General features: G+C 39.9%; 1 protein-coding gene across 6 annotated transcripts in view; it reads left to right on the plus strand.

The window, feature by feature from the left end:
- The window catches only part of r3hdm2 (R3H domain containing 2), a 50,387-nt gene extending 37,725 nt beyond the window's left edge, over positions 1-12,662 (plus strand). For 5 of the 6 annotated variants that reach the window (XM_088005736.1, XM_088005735.1, XM_088005739.1 and 2 more), the window contains 11 exons: positions 640-815; positions 2,634-2,927; positions 4,009-4,144; positions 5,572-5,729; positions 6,015-6,154; positions 6,347-6,447; positions 8,412-8,581; positions 8,778-8,922; positions 9,913-10,007; positions 10,517-10,601; positions 11,158-12,662. In XM_088005736.1, coding sequence (XP_087861862.1) covers positions 640-815; positions 2,634-2,927; positions 4,009-4,144; positions 5,572-5,729; positions 6,015-6,154; positions 6,347-6,447; positions 8,412-8,581; positions 8,778-8,922; positions 9,913-10,007; positions 10,517-10,601; positions 11,158-11,540 — 1,883 coding nt within the window. In that variant the 3' untranslated portion in view covers positions 11,541-12,662. Of the gene's footprint in view, positions 1-639; positions 816-1,393; positions 1,493-2,633; positions 2,928-4,008; positions 4,145-5,571; positions 5,730-6,014; positions 6,155-6,346; positions 6,448-8,411; positions 8,582-8,777; positions 8,923-9,912; positions 10,008-10,516; positions 10,602-11,157 lie in introns of all 6 variants that reach the window. The other variant, XM_088005740.1, reaches the window with a different exon arrangement.
- Positions 12,663-19,859: the final 7,197 nt, after the last annotated feature.

Raw genomic sequence — 19,859 nt, forward strand, 5'->3', positions numbered from 1 at the left:
TGAGACCTTTGTGATTTGCGGACCAAGCTGTTTGAGGATTGAATTAAGCCTTTTTTTTTTTTTTTTCTTTTTTTTTTAGCACCACAGATGCCAGGAGAGGCTTATGACTCATTTTCACACAGGAATTTATATCCTATGTGACAGAAACAGAAACCCATTGGGTTTAATACTTCAAAGCACTAACTTTCGAATTATAAAATGCAAAAGCTGAGTAGCAAAGCAACACGACAGGCACAACACACCATAATAGTCACAGTCTTGTACTAGTTATTTCTTCACCAGAAAACATTGTATTGCTGCTTTTTTTCTGGTCCTCTAGTTATGATTTGTGCATAAATAAGTTAAAAAATGCACATTTCAATTAAATCAAAATTGAGGACAGGATGATGCATCACCTTGTTGTCTTCCAGTTAATGATGAAACATTCTATAAACAGCAATATTTACAGCTGACTCTGCTGTTGGCTCATTGAAGACAATTAAATATAGACATTAAGTTCAGTTGCTTATTACTAATAATGGCAAAGTAGTGATTTTTACTACTTGTAAGTTATATTCGGTTGTGAAGATTTTATTGGAAGCCTATAGTGGAAAATAAAATACTGCAAATGTGGTGTTTTTGTCTCCTCTTCCTTTCCAGGCTTGCCCCTAGTCAGTCCTGATGTTTGCCCGCCGCCTTCGGTCTCCCAGTCCAGCCGTAGCCTCCTACCCTGCCCGCCGCAGCCGCCACAGCAGCCGCAGCCCCAGGCTCCGCCTCAAACCGCTCTGCTACCCACCCCGCAGCAGCACCCCATGGGCAACCACATGATTGCTCAGGTAAGAGCCTTGATTTCATTACAATAAAAAAATAAATGAGGAATAGAATTATTTTACATTTTTAAAGGCCAAACTGGAACAGTCTTTAAATCAACTGTCTGTAGTATTTGAGAGTCTAACAAGGTGGGTAATCCTGAGACAATGCTGAAGTTTTGATTATATGCAGTTTTATGTTAGATATAACAGGATAAAGCCATATTTCTAGACATTTCCCTTTGTTTCATTCTTTGTAGTTAGAACAATTTATTTTAAATATGGGTTGTGTTGCATTTGCATATTTAAAGAACTGCTTCAGTTTCCATTTCTCTCATTTCTGCTCATTAAAACTTCACCAGTGTGTTCTAACCCTCATTTTTCCTGTCTTCATAATTCTCTCTTCTCTTCTCTTCTCTTCTCTTCTCTTCTCTTCTCTTCTCTTCTCTTCTCTTCTCTTCTCTTCTCTTCTCTTCTCTTCTCTTCTCTTCTCTTCTCTTCTCTTCTCTTCTCTTTTCTTTTCTTCATTTTGCCCTCTTCTCTGCCTTTCTTCACTGTTTTTATCCTCTGCCTGTACACTTGCTCTTTCTTTCTGGTGTGTGAAGCCGGTGGCGTCTCTGCAGCCCTCTCAGCCTGTCTCCTACTCCAGCCCCTCCTGCCCCCAGGTTCTCCTGCCAGTTTCTCCTCCCCAGCAGTACACAATGGTACTGATGCCTCTTGTAACTTCATTACTTCTGTTACTTTAGTCATAGATTACATCAAGGCTGACATCTTCAAACATAAAGGATGGTTCTACTGAAAAAGCTCATTCTGCTTTTTTGCTGTCATTATTATTATTCATTATTATTAGATGGGTATTTAGCCGCCTTAGTTTTCTTTCCATAGTACACGCTAACACATCTTAATCAGTTTTACTAAAATAGATGTAGCAAAAGTGGTAAAAAAAATAATTGGGTGAAGGCTTTTAAAAAAGAAATAATGATTTATTTATTTTTTTGTCTGGAACAAGGTTGCTTTTGATCTATGGATTAGATTTCAGCTGAACATTTCCAGACTTAGATTTGTTACTGTTTTTTATATACTTCCACACAGAATATTTTGATGGCTATGGTCTTTAACTTGCATGCTTTTTCTTTAACAGCGTTGGAAGTTCTGCTTTGACCTTTCATTGTGGTTTTCTTCTGCTGCTTTATGGCAGTTGGCAAATGAATTGACATATGACCAGCTGTTAATAATTGCTCATGTCTAAAACATATATCACTGTTATAAGGCTGCAACTAATGATTATTTTAGTAACCAGTCACTTATCAATTTGATTAATCTGCTGATTTTTAGAATTATGCTTATACAATATTAATATAAGCATAACTAATATGCTTATACTAATATAAGCATATTAGTTGTATATTTTTTTTATCTTAAATACAAGATTTATATTTTTGCAATTTTTATTTAATTGCTGCTCCGGTGTTTCAGCAAAATGGCATTTTTGTGAGTCTGTATACTCCACTTATCAGTAATCAATTACTAAGTTATTTGACAATTATTTCAATAATTGATTAATCCAGTCATTGGTTTCAGCCCTACACTGTAAAGTAGGGCTGAAACACCATGTGTACAAACATTTTCACAGACATTTTGATAACGGGAGTATTTTCAGAACAGATGGTTTCCAATAACACATTTTGGACAGAAATGCTATGAAGCTATTAATATTTTTAATAGAGTCTTATGATCACTTTGTCATTTTGTAAAATATGAAACTCCAGATCCAGCTGTACTGAATGTCCTGACATAATTGAAACCCTCCATTTCAATCCTTCTAATCATTCCCATTGTTTCCAGGGAGATGAGCTGGCACCCCAGTTCACACAAATGACTCTGAGTCGGCAGGGCTCCAGCGAGAACCCTGAGCCCCCACCCATGTATCAGCCCCCTCCCACCGTGCTATCGCAGCACCCCCCACCCCAGCCTGGCTACATCATGGCTACGACAGGTCAGCCTTTGCCTCCACCATCTGGCTACCAGCCCAATACTGGACACCCGCATCCTCCTCCGCCTCCGCCTCCTCCATCCCAGACTGTCATACAGGCTCCTCCACCGCCGCAGGGCTACATCCAGCCCCCTCCACCGCAACAGGTATGTGGGTTTAACAAACGTCTGATTACAGGAGTCGCATATAGTTTCAAATTCATCTTTAAACTTTTAGTGGAAGAGCGTAGCTCCTAACATCAGTATTCAAAAATATTTCTCTTTACATTGCAGGTGTGCGGTGTAAAACATTTTTTCATAGGCTTCAATACATGTTTAAAGAAGAAAATAATACCATTTACATGTACAGAGATGTTTTTCATCCAGGAAATACTGTGGAAAGTTATTTTCCGTTTCTCCACTGCAGCAGGTTTAATTGTGTTTGTCACAGACAGCTTGTTGTTATAAAAATAAAACTTATTTGTGTGACTGGCAACAAGGACAATATGGACAAGAATATTCTGAAAGCTTCCGCAGAAAGTAACACTTCAATAAATGTGACTGTAATTTACTGGTGGGGATCAGTTTGGCGCTGCAGACGGTTATTTAGTGATTATCACTTATCAGTCTTTTCTTCAGTAGATATCAGGTTATGTCTATGTTGTTTTCTTATTCAGATCTCACAACATTGTTTCAATAACTGATTCAGACAACCTGCTGCTACAATCCAATAACAGATATGTTTTGTTTTACATGTTTGATAGCTTTTGGCTCTGTCTGCCATCTTACAGTTTGAGTTTATTAGACTGTGACCTTGAATTTCTTTCTTAATTTTAAACGGCTTAAAGCTGGTTTGCTTTACCATACGAAGCCAACCCCAGTTCTTATGCTCTTGTCCCTCTACTTTTGCAGAATGAGGAAACTAGCAATGAAATATTTTGCCATGGCAACTTGTAAGGGGGGCGATACATCACACAGCTCATTTCTGCTGACTCCCCTGTGGCTAAAATCTAATATTCCAGGTTTAATGAGAATCATAATATTGATCATGGGCTTCAGAATAGTGCTTGCTCAACTCTTACTCTGTTATGTCGAGTTAAAATTAAAAGTCCTGATAACATATACTTTCACTACACTTTAGGAAGCCATTGATGCAATAAAATTAACCAAATAAATAAGTGGGGATTAATGCAATGCCTTCTTTTCTCAACTGGACTTTCTCTGATCTGTTTGTTGTTTCATTCCTCAGATACAGGTGTCATACTACCCTCCTGGTCAGTACGCCAGTTCAGGACAGCAGTACCGCGTGTCCCAACCTATATCTCACCAGGTGTCTTATCAAGCCCAACGCACACAACCAATGCCTCCGCCCAATCAGCAGTCAGGTCAGTACATTCTGATGTACTGCAAACTTTGAAACAGTCTCTACTTCGACTGTAATGTGGCTGAAAAAGCTCTGTCAGTGTTCTCATGGCACATCGCCAAAGTTAGAAAACACACATTTCTTTGATTTGATTTGTCATTTGTCATCATTTGATTTGAAAAAAATTCTGCTTTGACACATTTAATATCGATGTTTAATTCATTTGTACAGCACGATGAACACATCAGTTGACCAAAATGCTTCATAATTACATCCACAATTATAAAATAGTAAATTGAGTAAAAACTGTAATAAAAGTAAATAAAACTGAGTTGAGATTCAAAACTAACTCGATACTAAACACCAAATAATTAATCAGCTACAGAGCAGAGAAAAGAGAGGAGTTTTTTTTTTCTGACATTTAAGTGAGATTGCTCTCTAGAACAACACCCAGATTCCTGACTTGTACTGGACGTACCGGGACATCAAAGAACATCAACTGCGTAAGAGTAGAGATATGATTTGCCAAACCAGATGACCTCAGTCTTGTTTTTAGTCAAAGTTAGAAAATTTAACCTCATTCAGCCGTTATCTTTAATTAACTGGCATCTTGCTTCAGCTATCTTCTTCCACAGCCACTGATCATTTTTGTTGTAACATTTTTCATCTCAGTTCCTGTTGAATTTTTTTATGAAAGCTGTTTCATCAGGGTCTTCAAATACAAATTAGCACTATTTTGATCTGACCCTCATGTCACTACAGGGGATCTAATCTGCATGTCCTTATTCTCTGTGTTTAAGTCATAGTTTCTATTAGTAATATTCAATGCTTTGTCTGTCTTGACGATCTTTACTTTGACAAATATTCGCTTTTAGGATATTTAACATATTTGATTCGTGTTGTACTTAAAACTGAAATATACGATGAATAGACTTGCTGTCTCTGACCTACTTTGAGTCATTCGGGTGAAAGGTTTGGTTTAAACAACCTTTTCCCTGCATTATTCAGTTAAGTAAATTTGGCACAGATCAATATTCAGCTCCATGTCTTTCAAGGAAAAAGTGGTACAGCATTTGGACTCTTTAATTTACGCTATGCAAAGTTGATCTGTGTTAATATATTGAGCGATAAACATTGTTGACGGCTGAAATGGACTTTGACTTGAAATGGTAGTCTGCCAGTCCACATAGCTAATAAATACTAAGGTCAGTGAGATCTTGCATCAACTATAGTTGCCATTTGGATTTAACTGTGAACACTCATAATTTGATAAGCCATAAACTTATACGTTTTGAAATGATTTATTGATGATAATTGATAAAATCAGAATCATTTACTTTTTAAGTTGGCATGAAACACATGGTTTTTCTGCATTTTTAATATGTCATTTGAAATTAAATTGAATACTTTGTCAAACCTCTGTCTGGTTTTGTATTGTGCTCTCATCAGGTCTGCAGACCATGATGCCTAGCCAGCAGCCAAGCTATCAGAACATGATGGGGGTGCAGCAGCCTCCAAATCCTGGTCTGCTCAATTCCCAAAGAACGAGTATTGGAGGCCAAATGCAAAGTATAATGGTTCAATACCCACAGATGCCATCATATCAGGTTTGCGCTCTTCTGATTCGTCTGTTTTATGTCACTCTTTTAGAAATCATGCATAAATTCAGCTTGCAGAGTTGCTCTACTTCACTGTAGCTCTAATATACATTTGTTGCAGCAGTGGGGATATATTTGGAGCTGAATTAAATGCTTAGAAATCTGATGTGGTTTGATTAGCATTAAAATTTGAAGTTGACGCCTATACAATAACTTATTGTCTGACTTTTAACTCTTGTGAACCAAAACCATTTACATTTTCTTCCCACTCAATATTTCCATTTCCTGCGTTAGGTGCCAGTGGCAAATGAAAATCAGCAAGTGGTGCAGCAGCAGTACCAGCAGCAGGTCATGGTGCCTGTCAGCCAGTCTGTCCAGGGGCCTATGCCTGTCTACTACAGTGTTATTACACCCACACAGCAAAATAGCACAAGGTACTAGGATTTGTGTGAAATGTTTGCCACCTGACCTCATATAATTTGAATGTTATTCTTTTTAATATTAATTCAACATATTTGAAAAATCAGGATAATATTTTATCATCTTTGATTGCTGTAGACTAACATTTTCTCTTTTTTTTACTTTTAGAAAGTAACCTTTAGCTTTGATTCTGGTTTGTGATTTAGCCCGTCAGTAGGTTACCTGCAGCCTCCCAGCTCAGAGCAGTTTCAGATCACACAGTCACCGTCTCCCTGCAACCCTCAACCATTGCAACAGCAATATTCAGGTATGGCCTCCTGTCACTAAGTACTTAAAATTACTATTATCAATAATAATAATACAAAGAATTCATTTTAACTGTTTGTTAGATATTTTACTCTTATACAAAAGTCCCTTATTTGTTTTATTTTTTTTATTTTTTTGAGTCTGTACTTTGGCTGTACACATCACCTAGACTGAGAATATGCCTGATTTGAAATTTACGGCATAACTAACTGAGATTACAACAAAGTTAATCAGCCATCAGACAGTAATAGAATCACATCTGTGGTTTGCAAAACTGGGTGAAAGGTGCTGTGGGGGAAAGGTCACTCAGGTTTGTGGCGTGAGCTGTAAATAAATGTCCTTGAAAGAGGCAATGTTTGAAAAAAACAAACCGAACACGTTTTTTCTTTTCTACTCCTGATCAAACCTGAACTTGTTTCCAACAATAGTCACTCTATCATGTGACATGCTGTCCTTCACTCTGTTCTGTTTGTGTCAAGCTACCCTTTGATCTTATTTTTAACTCTGCAATCTTATATGCTTATTTCTTCACAAGTTAACTTGGCTCATCTTCTAGTTAGGGACTAAATTTAGTTAGTTTTAGCATTTGATTGTTATTCCAGGTACCGTATTTTCCGCACTATAAGACGCACCTAAAAACCTTCAATTTCCTCAAAAGCCGACAGTGCGCCTTATAATCCGGTGCGCCTTATATATGGACCAATATTGAGCCACAACAGGTCCAGCAACGGACCTTACCACAGGGGCCGCGTTTCATTGGCTAATGCTCATTTTAGGTCACAGTGCAGCTACCACGTGCGTGACCGTCTCACAAACACAAGCTACAGTAGTAAACATATGCTAATGTACATTGTGGACCATCAAAACCATGAATGCCGACTTACCCAGCCTTGCAAGAACAATAGGCATCAGTGATCTTGTCCACAGCTATATTTATGCTGAGGGTGTGAGGATCTGCTGTTTTCCTCATCTATCGGTAGCTTTTAGCTGTGACGCGCACAATGTTGGAGGCATCCAGTGGCTCAAACACCTTGATGTCGTCCAAAAAAGATGACATGAACTTGTTGGTTCCCCTGTCCATTGTCGTGGCTGATATGTTGTGAAAATCCGGCAGAAATGCTACGCTAATTAACTCAGATCGAAATGAAAGACGTCATGTTTACACAGACATGCAGTAGGCTGCGTACGTAGTTGGTCCACTACTGTAAGCAGCCGCCAACTTCTTTTTCCCCCGTAGAAGAAGTAGTGCGCGGTGCATGCTGGGATAGTTGTCAGAACACTGGTTTGTTAATAAAGTTTGATAATACATTTAAAGGGGGGGAGGGGCAGGGGAAGAGAGACAGAGACTGCAGCGGCAGCGTGTCGGTTGGTCTGTGTTACCCAGAAAGCAGTTGGGCATAATATCGCAACACCAACACCGTGAGTGAAACAACGACTGGGCCAGCCTACTATATAAAGTACTCGGGGACCATTTCTTTATTAATGTGGATGTGTAATAATAGAGTATGAAGCGTCTATTCTATGCGCCTTATAATGCGGTGCGCCTAATGTATGAAAAAAGTCCTAAAATAGGCCATTCATTGAAGGTGCGCCTTATAATCCGGTGTGCCTTATAGTGCGGAAAATACGGTACTTCACTATCTCTAGTTCTGTTATTGACAGTCTGACGGTTTTTATAATAAATCTGTTTTGAAGTCTGACTACAAATCATTCCTTGTATTTCAACTTCTACAGTTGTAAATCCATCCTCTGCATTTATAATTTTACAGTGGCCTTTAGTGACATGTTAAAGAAAACATTGTTTTCAGTGGGTAGTTTGAAGCTACAGTTAAGCTGAATTAAATCTTTAATATGTTTGGCTGCACATGAAAAAGCACAGGGCCACAGATAAGGTCAGCTCTTCCCTGTCTCATAAATCATAAATCATCCATTTATCTTGGTTTTATCTTTGCTTTGCTCCTGCAGGAGTGGCTCCTCCAGGGCCTGGGGTGATGGTCATGCAACTCAGTGTCCCCAATGGACCGCAGCCTTCCCAGAATCCTCCTCTCGTTCAGTGGAACCCGTGCAAGTACTACAGCATAGAGCAGCGGCCCAGCAAGCCAGGAGAGCTCTACAAACCTGACAACACTCCACAGGTAAACAAAAGCATCAAACACCTCTTCATTATGAATAATGTTATTTGTTATTGCAATACCTTTATTATTCTTTTATCTCCATCATCCTTCTCTGGTCAATTGTAATAATGATTTACATTAGTGTGTAGGTGCTGAATTAAAACTTTTGTCCACTTAATAACCAATATCATACTAATCTTATTTTTTCTTTATTTAGGCCAGCACTCAGCTGACCAGTCCCCTTGCCTCTCCCACTCAGTCCCCCACCCCATCTCCCTCTGGCAGTGTCAACAGCGTATGTCCAGGCCTCGGACCACTACCCCTTATTTCCCAGTTTCAACGGCCGGGAGGACCGGCTCAGGGTACGTGTAAAGGTCCAGATAAATAACCCTCATAAAATCAGATCCTGATGTTCCTGGACAAAATGTCCAGAGAGCGAGAGTGAAGAAATTATATTTTTATCTTTGAGAGCCAGCCAGTGATGTACTTTGAACAACCAGATATTCTGCAGTTGTAGCTCCACCCTAAATGGAGAGATAAATAAAGTTTGTTTATAGTATGAATCCTTAACTTTATGCCACGTCATTTTTCATATTTCTCAGAGACAGATTCTTATCTCGAGAGTAATAAAACTTGTATTTGTAAATATTTCCTAATTATCAAGTACTCCTACACTTAAAAAAATTCTACTAACCATGTTGTATATCAAAATCTGGTTGGATTAAAAAAAAAACCTTCTCTATCTTTGGGTTTTAGCTGTGTTTATAAACCCCCCACCATGACATGGCCTTTTTTCTTTTCATGCATACCTTTTAGTTTGACCAGGTGGCTTTTGGCCTCAAACCAGTAGTGAGATCACTCCGCCTCAGCATGCTGAAATGACTGGCATCATGCCACGGGGTCAGACGTTCTACATGACTTTACCTCATGTCTGTCCTCTGACCTATATTTATTTAAACTCTGAGCCACGCCGTCTTTACTGATAAATAGATCAAAGATTTGGAAATCACCATTATACGTAGAAACCTGGTGTTGCATCAGTCTGAAATTCTCGTCTGTACAGCACAGCATCTCAGAAAAACAATTTGTTGGGCATTTCCATTTGCATTCACCAAAATCCTCCTCCTGCTAAAGAAAAAAAAACTTTTGTGGTTTATATGCTTCTTCTCCTTTTCCTTCTCCTTCTCATTCTCATTCTTATTAGTATTAGTATTATTATTCCTAAAAGCTTTAAATTGCTGCTGTGGAAATGTAAAGATGTTTTTTTTTCTATTTTTAATGAACACAGCTTTTTCAAATCAAACATTTAAACTTTGCAGTTTTGATCTTGACGTGCGTTTTATGTCCTTCAGGTGACGGTCGATACTCTTTATTGGGGCAGCCTCTCCAGTACAGCCTGTGTCCTCCACCCCTCATGCATGGCCAGTCCTCCTATAACTCCCACCAGGTTAGTCTGGGCTTTTCTTTTTATATCAATAAAATATCAAATAAAGCTTCATTAGGGATAAATTCAGGCTATGATTTGTCCATTTGAATAAATATTGTTCTCCAGACTTACAATGTTGAATCTTCTGAATTATTAAGAAAAAGGAAACAAACTTGGTTGCTAGATTACAAGATAATAAACTCTGTGACAGGCCTGAACACTCTCTTCCCATGATGCACGGAGACTGATCAGGCTTGCAGGTTAAGCGTCCGTCTTCAGTCCTCAGTGGCTGATGTCCTGTATGTTTTATGCATCTAACACAGTTGAGCTGAATACATGGATTAGCTCCTCAAGGTGTCCTTAAGTAATGAAGCTAGGAAAGATGTAAACCATTCAGAACAGCAGCGCTTGAGGACTGCTTTTGGACACCACAGGGTTAAGGCCTCCATTTGTTGCTTATGTCGCCACCTGGTGTTGCAGAGTTATTGCAACGCATTATTGAGCTCTCTAAAACCTGTTCCTGTGTTTAGGGCCAAGGAGTAATCAAACACGGAGCACGAGGAAAGAAACAAACACTCAAATCTGCATCAACAGATCTTGGCACCACAGATGTTGGTAAGTTGGAAACTGCATGAGACACGGGTATCTTATTTAAAATCTCTGGTATTGTAGTTTTTTAAAAGTACGTCTCAGACCTTAGATTAATGCACATGTAGTCATGTTACCAGCATTTTTTTTAACATGGCAGCAAAGACATGCTGCCTTTTAAAAATCACCACTGGAATATTTTCCCCTTTGGGATGTTGGCATTCATAAATTAAGCATCACAATGAAGAGATACATGGGAGGGTCAAATGTTGAGCACCACTCATGCAATGTATGACACGGCTTGTGATATTCTTTTAAAAATAATACTGGAGACGACCCTGTTCGATCACAGAAATGGTTCTTTATCACTACATGTCACTCTGATGTTTTCAAACATCAGAGTCAAGCTTTATTGTTACAGCTACTGTCTCTCTAGACATCACTCCAAGAAGATATGTCATCTAAAGTTTAATTGCATTTAACTTGCTGAAAGTATTAAGCAAGTTGTGGATTTTTGTTCTACTTTGGGTAGTTCTTAAACTGAAATCAAAATGTTGTGCGTCTCTGCTTCTTTCTCATCCAGTTGTGAGTCGAGTACTCGAGGTGACCGACCTGCCGGAGGGGATTTCACGTCCGGAGGCCGAAAAGCTTTTCAACCAGCTGTCGATGTGCGGCGCTAAGATCCAGTGGCTAAAAGAACCCCAGGGAGGCCGAGGAGTAGCCGGAGGCTGCGGTCCCTGTGTCGGAGCCAGCGCGATGTCTGGGGTCGGCATGGGAGCAGGGGGAGGGAAGGGAGACGGCCACGACCCAGCGCACCTCTACACAGTAGTTGCAGTGTTCCCCACCACCATGGCTGCACAGAGTGCTTCCTTCAAACTCAACAACAGCGGAGCCAGCCTCTTCAAACTCCGGGCTGCCAAAAAGAACTATGACCTTCGTGTGCTAGAGAGAGCCAGCTCTCAGTGAGACGAGACGAGAGGAGAGGGCGAGGACAGACAGACCGACAGAGACAGACACAGAGACTTTTGGTGGAAAAGGAAGGACAACTGAGTGGGACTGCTCTTAGTGTAAAATTTAAAATCAAAATGGGGAAAAAAAAACAAAAAAAAACTTGAGTTAAATGATGTGTCAAATGTATAAAAGGGAAGAAGGTGTGAATCATGAGGTTGCTGGTGTTTGGTTGCAAATCAGATTTTTGTTGTTTTGTTTTTATTCATTGGTTTTGTTTTGTATTTATAAAGCAGAAGAGCACACAAGACACGCAAGCATGTGTTTCACTGTTGCCGTGGAATGTGTGCTGCCATGATACAATTACACACACACAAACACACTCGCAAACAAACCAAAAGACACAGACAGATACACAAGGTGCAGGTAACAGGGTCACGTAGCACATAACAAAAACACACTGGACAGTCGATCTCAGTCAAACCTTTTCCTCCTCCCTCCCTCCGTTTCTCTTTCCTCAGCTCGCCGCGTCCCGATTGTCTCTGAATCTCACATATTTATAAATTTTCATACGCAGAGTTGCGCACCCTTTCTGCTCTCCCCAGCTGCCATTTCTCCTCTCACGCTTCCTCCTCTCTTTCTCTGCTTCTCTGTTCCTCTCATGTAGTGTCACTGCGCTCTCCTCTCTTGCTTTCCGTTTGCCTTACTGCTGTTGTGGATTTCTGTATTGCGCTGTTTCTTTATTTCTCAGAAGTTTTCCTTTTTTGAGGGTTCAATATATTTATATAAGTGATGTAAGGAATTAAAGAAAACTATATATTCAGTGATTTTTCTTTCGTTCCCGAGTGACGAAGTTTAGGCCTTCCTTTACTCCTTCCTTCTTCATCCCTGCTCCTCTTTGCTGCCCTCTACCTCACTTCTTCAACCCTCTTCCTCTCTCCCGAAGACCGCCCCGCCCGGTCCCCGACCTCCGCCCCGACGTCCCCATTGTGTTTGCGTTTTTCGTTGACAGCCGTGCAGAACGTATCAGAAGAAGTAGTTAAAGTGCACAATGATTGCATATGTCTACTGTAAATTTTATTTAATCTGTTATTTTTGTTTGTTTTTAAAAATATAAAAGTCGAAAAATCTATGAAAACACGTCCTGGCGTCGTGTGGTTTGTTTGAATTCAAGGAAGTTTTAATTAAAGCTGAATCTTAATCAATATCAGAGTTTATTTCAAGAATTCATTCATAACACAGCGATATGCATCTTAAGAACTATTCATTAAAAGTTAAGGGAAACCCCAAATATTAGTAAATAATTTAGTTTTACTTGAGACCAAAACGATTTTTATTCAAAAGCGTTAAGAGCAACACTGTCGGGATCAACACTGCTGGCAACATTCATTACCCAAGCATAATTACTGGGAAGTTGAGTGGAAAGAAAATATATCAGCAGGGGTAACTGCTTCCTTAGGATTGTGAATCAAATCCCATTCAAGAGTTTTGGGGCAATTAATAAGCTGTAGGTGAAGTCACTGCTTTTAGAGTTACTACACTCACAGGTGTTAAGAAATGAAACTGCAAATGCGTCGTTTCTTCAGAGGGAGTTGCAAAAGAGCGCAACACAAAACAGCACGACACCAATGTGATTTTATGGCACAGAGAATCTAGTAATGACAAGTGAAGTTGGGGAGTAAAAATACTGTTGAGTGTGTGTGTGGTTGTGTGTTTGCAGATGTATTGTAAACACACACGGAGTTGAACACAATACATCTCTAGTGGTCACTGGGTGAAAGGTGGGGCCCGCCCTGGACAGGATACCAGCCTATCCATGACCAGAGGAAAATGTTAACATTTCAGCCTTTGCACATTGATCCAAAGCTTTAATTTGTGAGCATACAAATTATGCTCACATAGTTGTGTGTGTTGTTCAGACACACAACTATGTCTAATAAGAAGAAAAACAGCTGAACAAAAATATGAAGAAACACTGAATATTTTGGCACTTTTTGAGCTGTGTCCTTGTTAGCTAACATATGTACCTAGTCATTTTTCACCAACAAATTAGTGAATGATGAGACGGGAGCATTTGCAGGTCTTCAAAAGAATGCAGAGCATTTTCCTGTTGGTACAGTGTAATTAGACTGGTTTACTGTGTGGCGATGATCAAGAATGCTGGAGGAAACCTTCATGATCACAGGCTTGAAAAGGCAAAGATTTTCACCTCAGTCTTCTGCCTGATCACTTAATCATCGTTTGTTGAATCAGCTGCACTTCACGTGCTTCTGTAAATGCTGATGCAGATTTGTTCCCTCTTTCTTTAGTTTCCTCTCCTTCGCATGTCCAACGGAGCTCAGATGACGAGCCGCCCAGGCACGCCTCCTCCTTTCTTCTGCTGCCTGTCAGAGGAAAGGAGCTACAAGGCCTGCGCAGGTACCGCCGCCAGGCTTCAGCACTCCTCTGATTGGAGAAGAGAGCAACCCCTCAGACACGGGTCACTTCCCACTGGGAAACGGTGTCCGCTTCATGCCGCTCTGGACCAAATCACTGAGAGGAAGAAAAACACAGCAGCTGTGTTGTCATCTCCAACCTCCTGTGACCCTGCCACTCCAGACAGGAGGGATGAAGGAGGATTGCCAAAATGCTTGTTGGTGTGTGTCTGTAGGTGGTTTGGTGTCGTTGTGTGTAGGTGAGCACACTGGTGAAAGGCCAAGGGCACTGAGGAGGAGGCGGCTATAAGTGTGGCAATAAATCTGCTCACTTCAGGAGAATTTCTATATCTGTTAGGAGTGCACCGAGGAGCAGATTTCCAGTTCACGTAAACATCGAAGCATGGGCTCATCTGTAACCTTCAGTAACATCTGAAGCCTCACGTTTGACTTCGGTTCAGTTTAGTTTGTTTAAATCAATTCACAGCTGTTTCTCAAGGCATTTTACAAGACAAAACATCCATTCAAATTAATCATCTTCTCCAATCCAATTGTAGATGTCCAAAGTGCCTCCCATCAGCCATCTGTGACCCTCAGAAGGATTTTGTGCAACTGGCACTTGTGAGTAAAGACAACAAACAGAGGAAAGTTGATGAAAAGGTTAGTTAAAATATAAACTACTAATCTATTATTTACTACTCATTTTTTGTTTAATTCAATTCAATTTCACAGGATCACAAATATCCAGTGACTTTTACTCAAAATCAGTTTTGGGAGAAGTATTTTATTAGATGTATTTTATTAACTCAATGACCCAAATCCTGTCTTTCCCAATGAAACAAAAAAGCATTAAAAATGTAACATAATTGTATTCCACCCTTTCAATATGCAAACAAATGAGAAGGTCTTTTTATGTTTCAGATTTAACATTTACAAACTGTTTTTCTATAAAAATCAGACTAATTTGTTTGGTTTGATAAGCAAGTAAGAAAATTTAATAGTAATAAGAAACATTAATGTGTCTTTGCTTATTTGGTTTAAAATAATATTTTTTTCTTTTTGTTTCTACCTTCAACTTTACAATTTCACTGGCAAACAATGTGGACACCCCTGATCTAGATGCAAGTATTTGGCCATCTGTCTGACTGCTGAAGTTTACTCCAAACTGTGTCATAGAACAGGACAATGACTGAAAGACCCAATCAAAGTCCAGACGCAGAACTGATATGAAATAACATGGCTCAACCATAAGAGCAAAAATAAAATTGCTCCCCCCAAAGTGAGACTGAAAGACTCCTACATCAAGCTACTGCAGCAAAATGTGGATTTTTGGCTTCATCTTAATGAAACAAAAGCATAAATGTATAAAACTAAAACACATTTAAAAGGTAATTGTATGCCGTAAAAATGTATTGCTACGTTTATCCAACAGAGGTCGCTGTTGTACTGGAAAGAAAGCAAACCCTACTTAAACTGCCACTAACCCAATTTAACACACTGCTGGCGCCCAGCGTTTGATAATGACAGAATAGTTTTAATTTGCACGGAAGATTAAGACAAAGTGTGTTGGGCTGGTGAAGAATCATGTTTGGGGATTAAAGCTTTTAAAGCAGCTTTGAGGTTTTGAGTGACATCTGAATTTCTGGCATTTAGTTAACCTACCTGTTAAATAAAGATCCTCCTTTCTTTCAATTCCTGATTTGTGTTACAGCATCCATCACAGAACCAATAAGTGTGCCATTTGCAAATTGTATCAGAAAAGCATTATGCAAGCATTAAAAAAATGTATACAACTTTGTGGGGCGTCAAGCTGCAGCAGCCGTGGATGTGCAGATAGACGCATCCCTTTTTAAAGAGCGCAGGCTCTGCATCATCTCATTGAACCGCCACATTCAGAATCACATTTAGCATCAAGTCGAAGAGAAAATCCATCTTCCCTCCGCCAGCCGCTGAGAAATGTTGCAATGTGTGAGGAAAAATAATAACATAAAACTATATTAGAGATCCTCTTTGCCTACTGTAGCAGAGAAAGTATTGATTTTTAGAGAAATATTTCACAAACCCTCTTCACTGGGCCGATGCTAATGTCACCTCTCTCTTTTTTTTTTTCCCAGGTGTCAGGGGCAACATTTCCCTTTTTTTCAGGCTTTTCATTGAGCTTTTAAAGATTAATTTTTTTTTTAGAAAGTTTTTACTTTCAGGTTCCTGCAGGGTTTTTTTTTCTTGTGAAAACTGATCTAATTTCATGATTTCAAACCAATCCTCTGAAGTACTGAATTAAAAAGGTGACACGATTCTTTTAATAAACGCTTAACACGCCTTTTATTTCCCTCTATTTTTCACTGAGGTGTTACAATTCAATTATCTAATCGCATTTGGATGAATATTAATCTCAATTTCTCTTACAATTTAAGCAACTCCTGAGAAACAGCTGAGATTATTATTTTTTTTATTTTAAAAAAAGTAATGATGTAGGTAACGGTGTCAGAGGTCAGCGTTTTGGACCAGACAGTCCTGCAGACAGAGACAGTTTCCTGACTGGCACCATTAATCTGTTCAGAGTGTTAATATAAAACCAGCTGCCCTACCACGGGGGAAGACAGTGGCAGCGGCATTAAATTGTGCCTGTGGGTGTTTTCCATCCTGTCTGTCCATCAGAGACGAACAAGGCACATAAATACATAAGTGCTGGTTAATACATGTGATTTTATCCATGTGCAGTAATAAATTGAGGGTTGCTGGTGACACCCATATACATAAAGTGACAAGACAAGTTTACAGATTGAGTCCTGAGGCCCACAGAGACGGAGAGAGAGAGAGAGAAAGGGAGGCGGAGAAGCAGCGGAGGCTGGAGAGAAGGCTGCAGGGTTGGAACCAATTAGGCCAAGAGAGGCTCCCTCCACCTGCACCTCCAGGCCCCTAGGGAGAGCCCCAGTGACAAGATGAGGGATCATCATCATTACCATTATTTATTTGCTAAGCAGAGGCCGACTCTGGGGCCAATCCTAATAGCATTCCCGAATTGCAATGAGCAGTTTGCATTTGGGGGCAGCAATGGAGCTGGGGAGGAGGGCATGTGTGTGGATGTGGAGTTGCAGCGCGGTTACCACCCGCCGAGCACGCGTTTGGAAACAAACACTAAACTATTGCGACCGACCGATGCTGAAAGTAATGCTGTTCAATCAATTATGCAGGCCTATTGTAGGTTCCCCAAACTATCATCTATAATATATGAGGCTTACCACGGGGTTTGGTGGAGGAGTCAGGTCGACCTGGCCTCTGAAATCAATCTCGCCATTTCAGGTGAATGCTATTAAATTCAGAGGAGCAAAAGCAGCCTGTTCATATTATTACTGAAGTTTAGAACAATTTAGAAAATTACCTGTTGATTTTTTTTCTCTAATTTTTTTTTTGGAATCTTTAAAAAAAAAAAAAAGCACCCAAAATGAGCTCATGCCCAGATGAGCTAAGGAAATATTTTGGAAGGAAATGACAAAACGTAATTTAAAATTTTACTCTGTCAAACAGAAACCTTATTTAGCCTGTACATATGTGAGGTCGGCTGCGGCATCTGATATTCTCTAAGATTGGAGAATCGGTTTTCATAAAAGACTCATCTGCCCTGGCTTGAAAAAACATTTGCCCTCTCAGGCTTTTTTTTTTTAAATGTTTCAGATGAGTGAACACATTTTAATATCAGACCAAGATAACGAGAATCAATATCAAATCAAAACTAACTAAAATGTTCTTACCAACTTGTCCAGTTTTAATACAGTTTTATTTTTCTACTTTGCAACACAAGAGTCACAGAGTTGGACTAGACTTTGTTTTTTTTACAACACATTCAGTTTTCAATGGCGCAAAACTGACTCAGTGTAAAAGTTATACTAGAATTTTCTTAGGTTCAAGTGGAGTAAGTCCCAATGTATTTAACTAGTTTAATTCCTAAATGGAAATATCGCGCTGATTTCTTGGACTGCTTTTGCGATTCACTGCTGCTAAGATACTGTGCACTGAGAACTACTCGGTATAACCGCCATTTAAAACTATCTGGACTACCTTCCCCTAAAATATCCATGAGGGAGAGACGCTCCACTCTAACAACATCTCCAGCAGGACACAATTGTTTGCTAAAACAAACTTTGACTCTACCCGTTAGCACGCCGCTCTGTCAGCCAGTTTCATCTGAAATCTAGAGCGTAGAAGTATGCAACATTCTTGTGCTGCCATGTCCCGATGAGGTGTAATACTCCAGATATCCTCCTCACTATGTCCATTTCAGCACTTCAATCTAATCTACTTTTATTCAGCAGAGATCACACGTTCCCCATGTTTAATCACTTCAGTCGGAGTGTGTGTCTGTGTCAGAGAGAGAGAGAGTCGGGGGTGGGAGGTGTGGATGATACAGCGTCTGTCTGTGATTCAGGTGTTGTGGTGGAGTGACTATAGTTAGTCCATAACTCATGATGCTCTCCATTCAGAAGACACCTTAGGGCCGCATAACACCCTGCGAGACTCAATCACAGCCTGCGCTAAATCGATAATCCTGGAGATAGTTGGGAGAGAGAGGGAAAAAGACTGAGAGAAAGTTGCTGGAGGAGAGAGAGAAGGAGAGAGAAAGAGTGGATGATGTGAAAAGGAGACGGCTGAGAGGGAGATCAGGGGCTGGAAGAGGGAGATGAAAGATGAGGGCTGATTTTCCCACAAACCCCCAAAGGCCCCCTTGCTGACTGTGTTTTTATCTGATGATGTGAGGACATTGTAGAGGCGAAAGGTGAAAGGAAAGGAGAGAAAAGAAAGCGAAAGATGACTGAGGAAAAATAGCCCAAGGAACAAAACTGCGCAGTGCGAGTGCGAGTGTGCATGCGGTGAAAAAGAAAAAAATGCATGTTTGCTTCAAAGTTTTAAGAGATATTTGGAGATGTTATGATTTAATCTCTGCCTAGCTTTAAAGGAAACAACCATTTTGTTGTTATCCCCTGTTTTATTTACATCACGTTTTAACCATCTAGTAACTTCAGACCAAAGCAGTTTGTCTCGTAATCCTGCAGAGGTCACTATTGTATCTGCTTGACTATTAGTGTGATCTTTTGACTTCCTAGAAAGAAAAGCTAATACCAGTCTTTTTATATATTTATATATAAATGAAAGAGAAGAATTTGAAAGCATTCTTAATCTTAAGCTGCATATTAATCACAAAGATTGGTTTAGGTTTGTACTATCTGTTGCTAAATGTGCAGATTTACCCCTAGTGAAGCATTCTCTGGCACAGCTACCTTCACACACTGCCCCCCAGAGGCTTGTAAAGATGCCATCACAAATAAGATTTGGATTTAATTTGTTTTTGCAGAAAGGATTTAGGAAACTTTGATGGGACTAACCTTTCCTCTCCTTCGTCCGGTGGCTCACATTAGAGGTCACCGTAGCAGCTCATCTCCTCCCCCTCTCACCTTCATGTCTCTCCAACTCTCTTCAAATCTTCCTTCACCACATCCAGGGAACTTTTATGTGGTCTTCCTGCTTCTGCGCTCCATATTCAGCAGCCTTTGTTCAATATATCCACTAACACTTCAGTGCAAGCCATCTCTGCCTCGCTAATTTTGTCTCCAAGCTGCTGGTTACCATCTGCCTGTCCGTCCATCTATCCATAGATTCTAGACTTTTAATAAATGAAGCAGCAGCAGCTACACTTGCGGTTAGTACTTCTTTTGGAAGCGTCTCTCGGGCTTTATTTCTTAATTACAAGTGAATGTTAAAAACATCTCAAATGCCAAAGCAGCTAAAATTTGGTTTTATTGTTGATTGGCCACAAATTATTGATTAGATGCCAGATTTTAATCCCAGCAGCAGTTGTTCTTCTGCTCTAAAGCAGGACAACAAAGAAGTCTGCATCTGCAAAATCCTTTTAAAATTTGAACTTGGA

This window comes from Poecilia mexicana, unplaced genomic scaffold, assembly GCF_051168715.1.
Source record: "Poecilia mexicana isolate PSO_F unplaced genomic scaffold, ASM5116871v1 scaffold_5, whole genome shotgun sequence".
In the NCBI taxonomy this organism is placed as follows: Eukaryota; Metazoa; Chordata; class Actinopteri; order Cyprinodontiformes; family Poeciliidae; genus Poecilia; species Poecilia mexicana.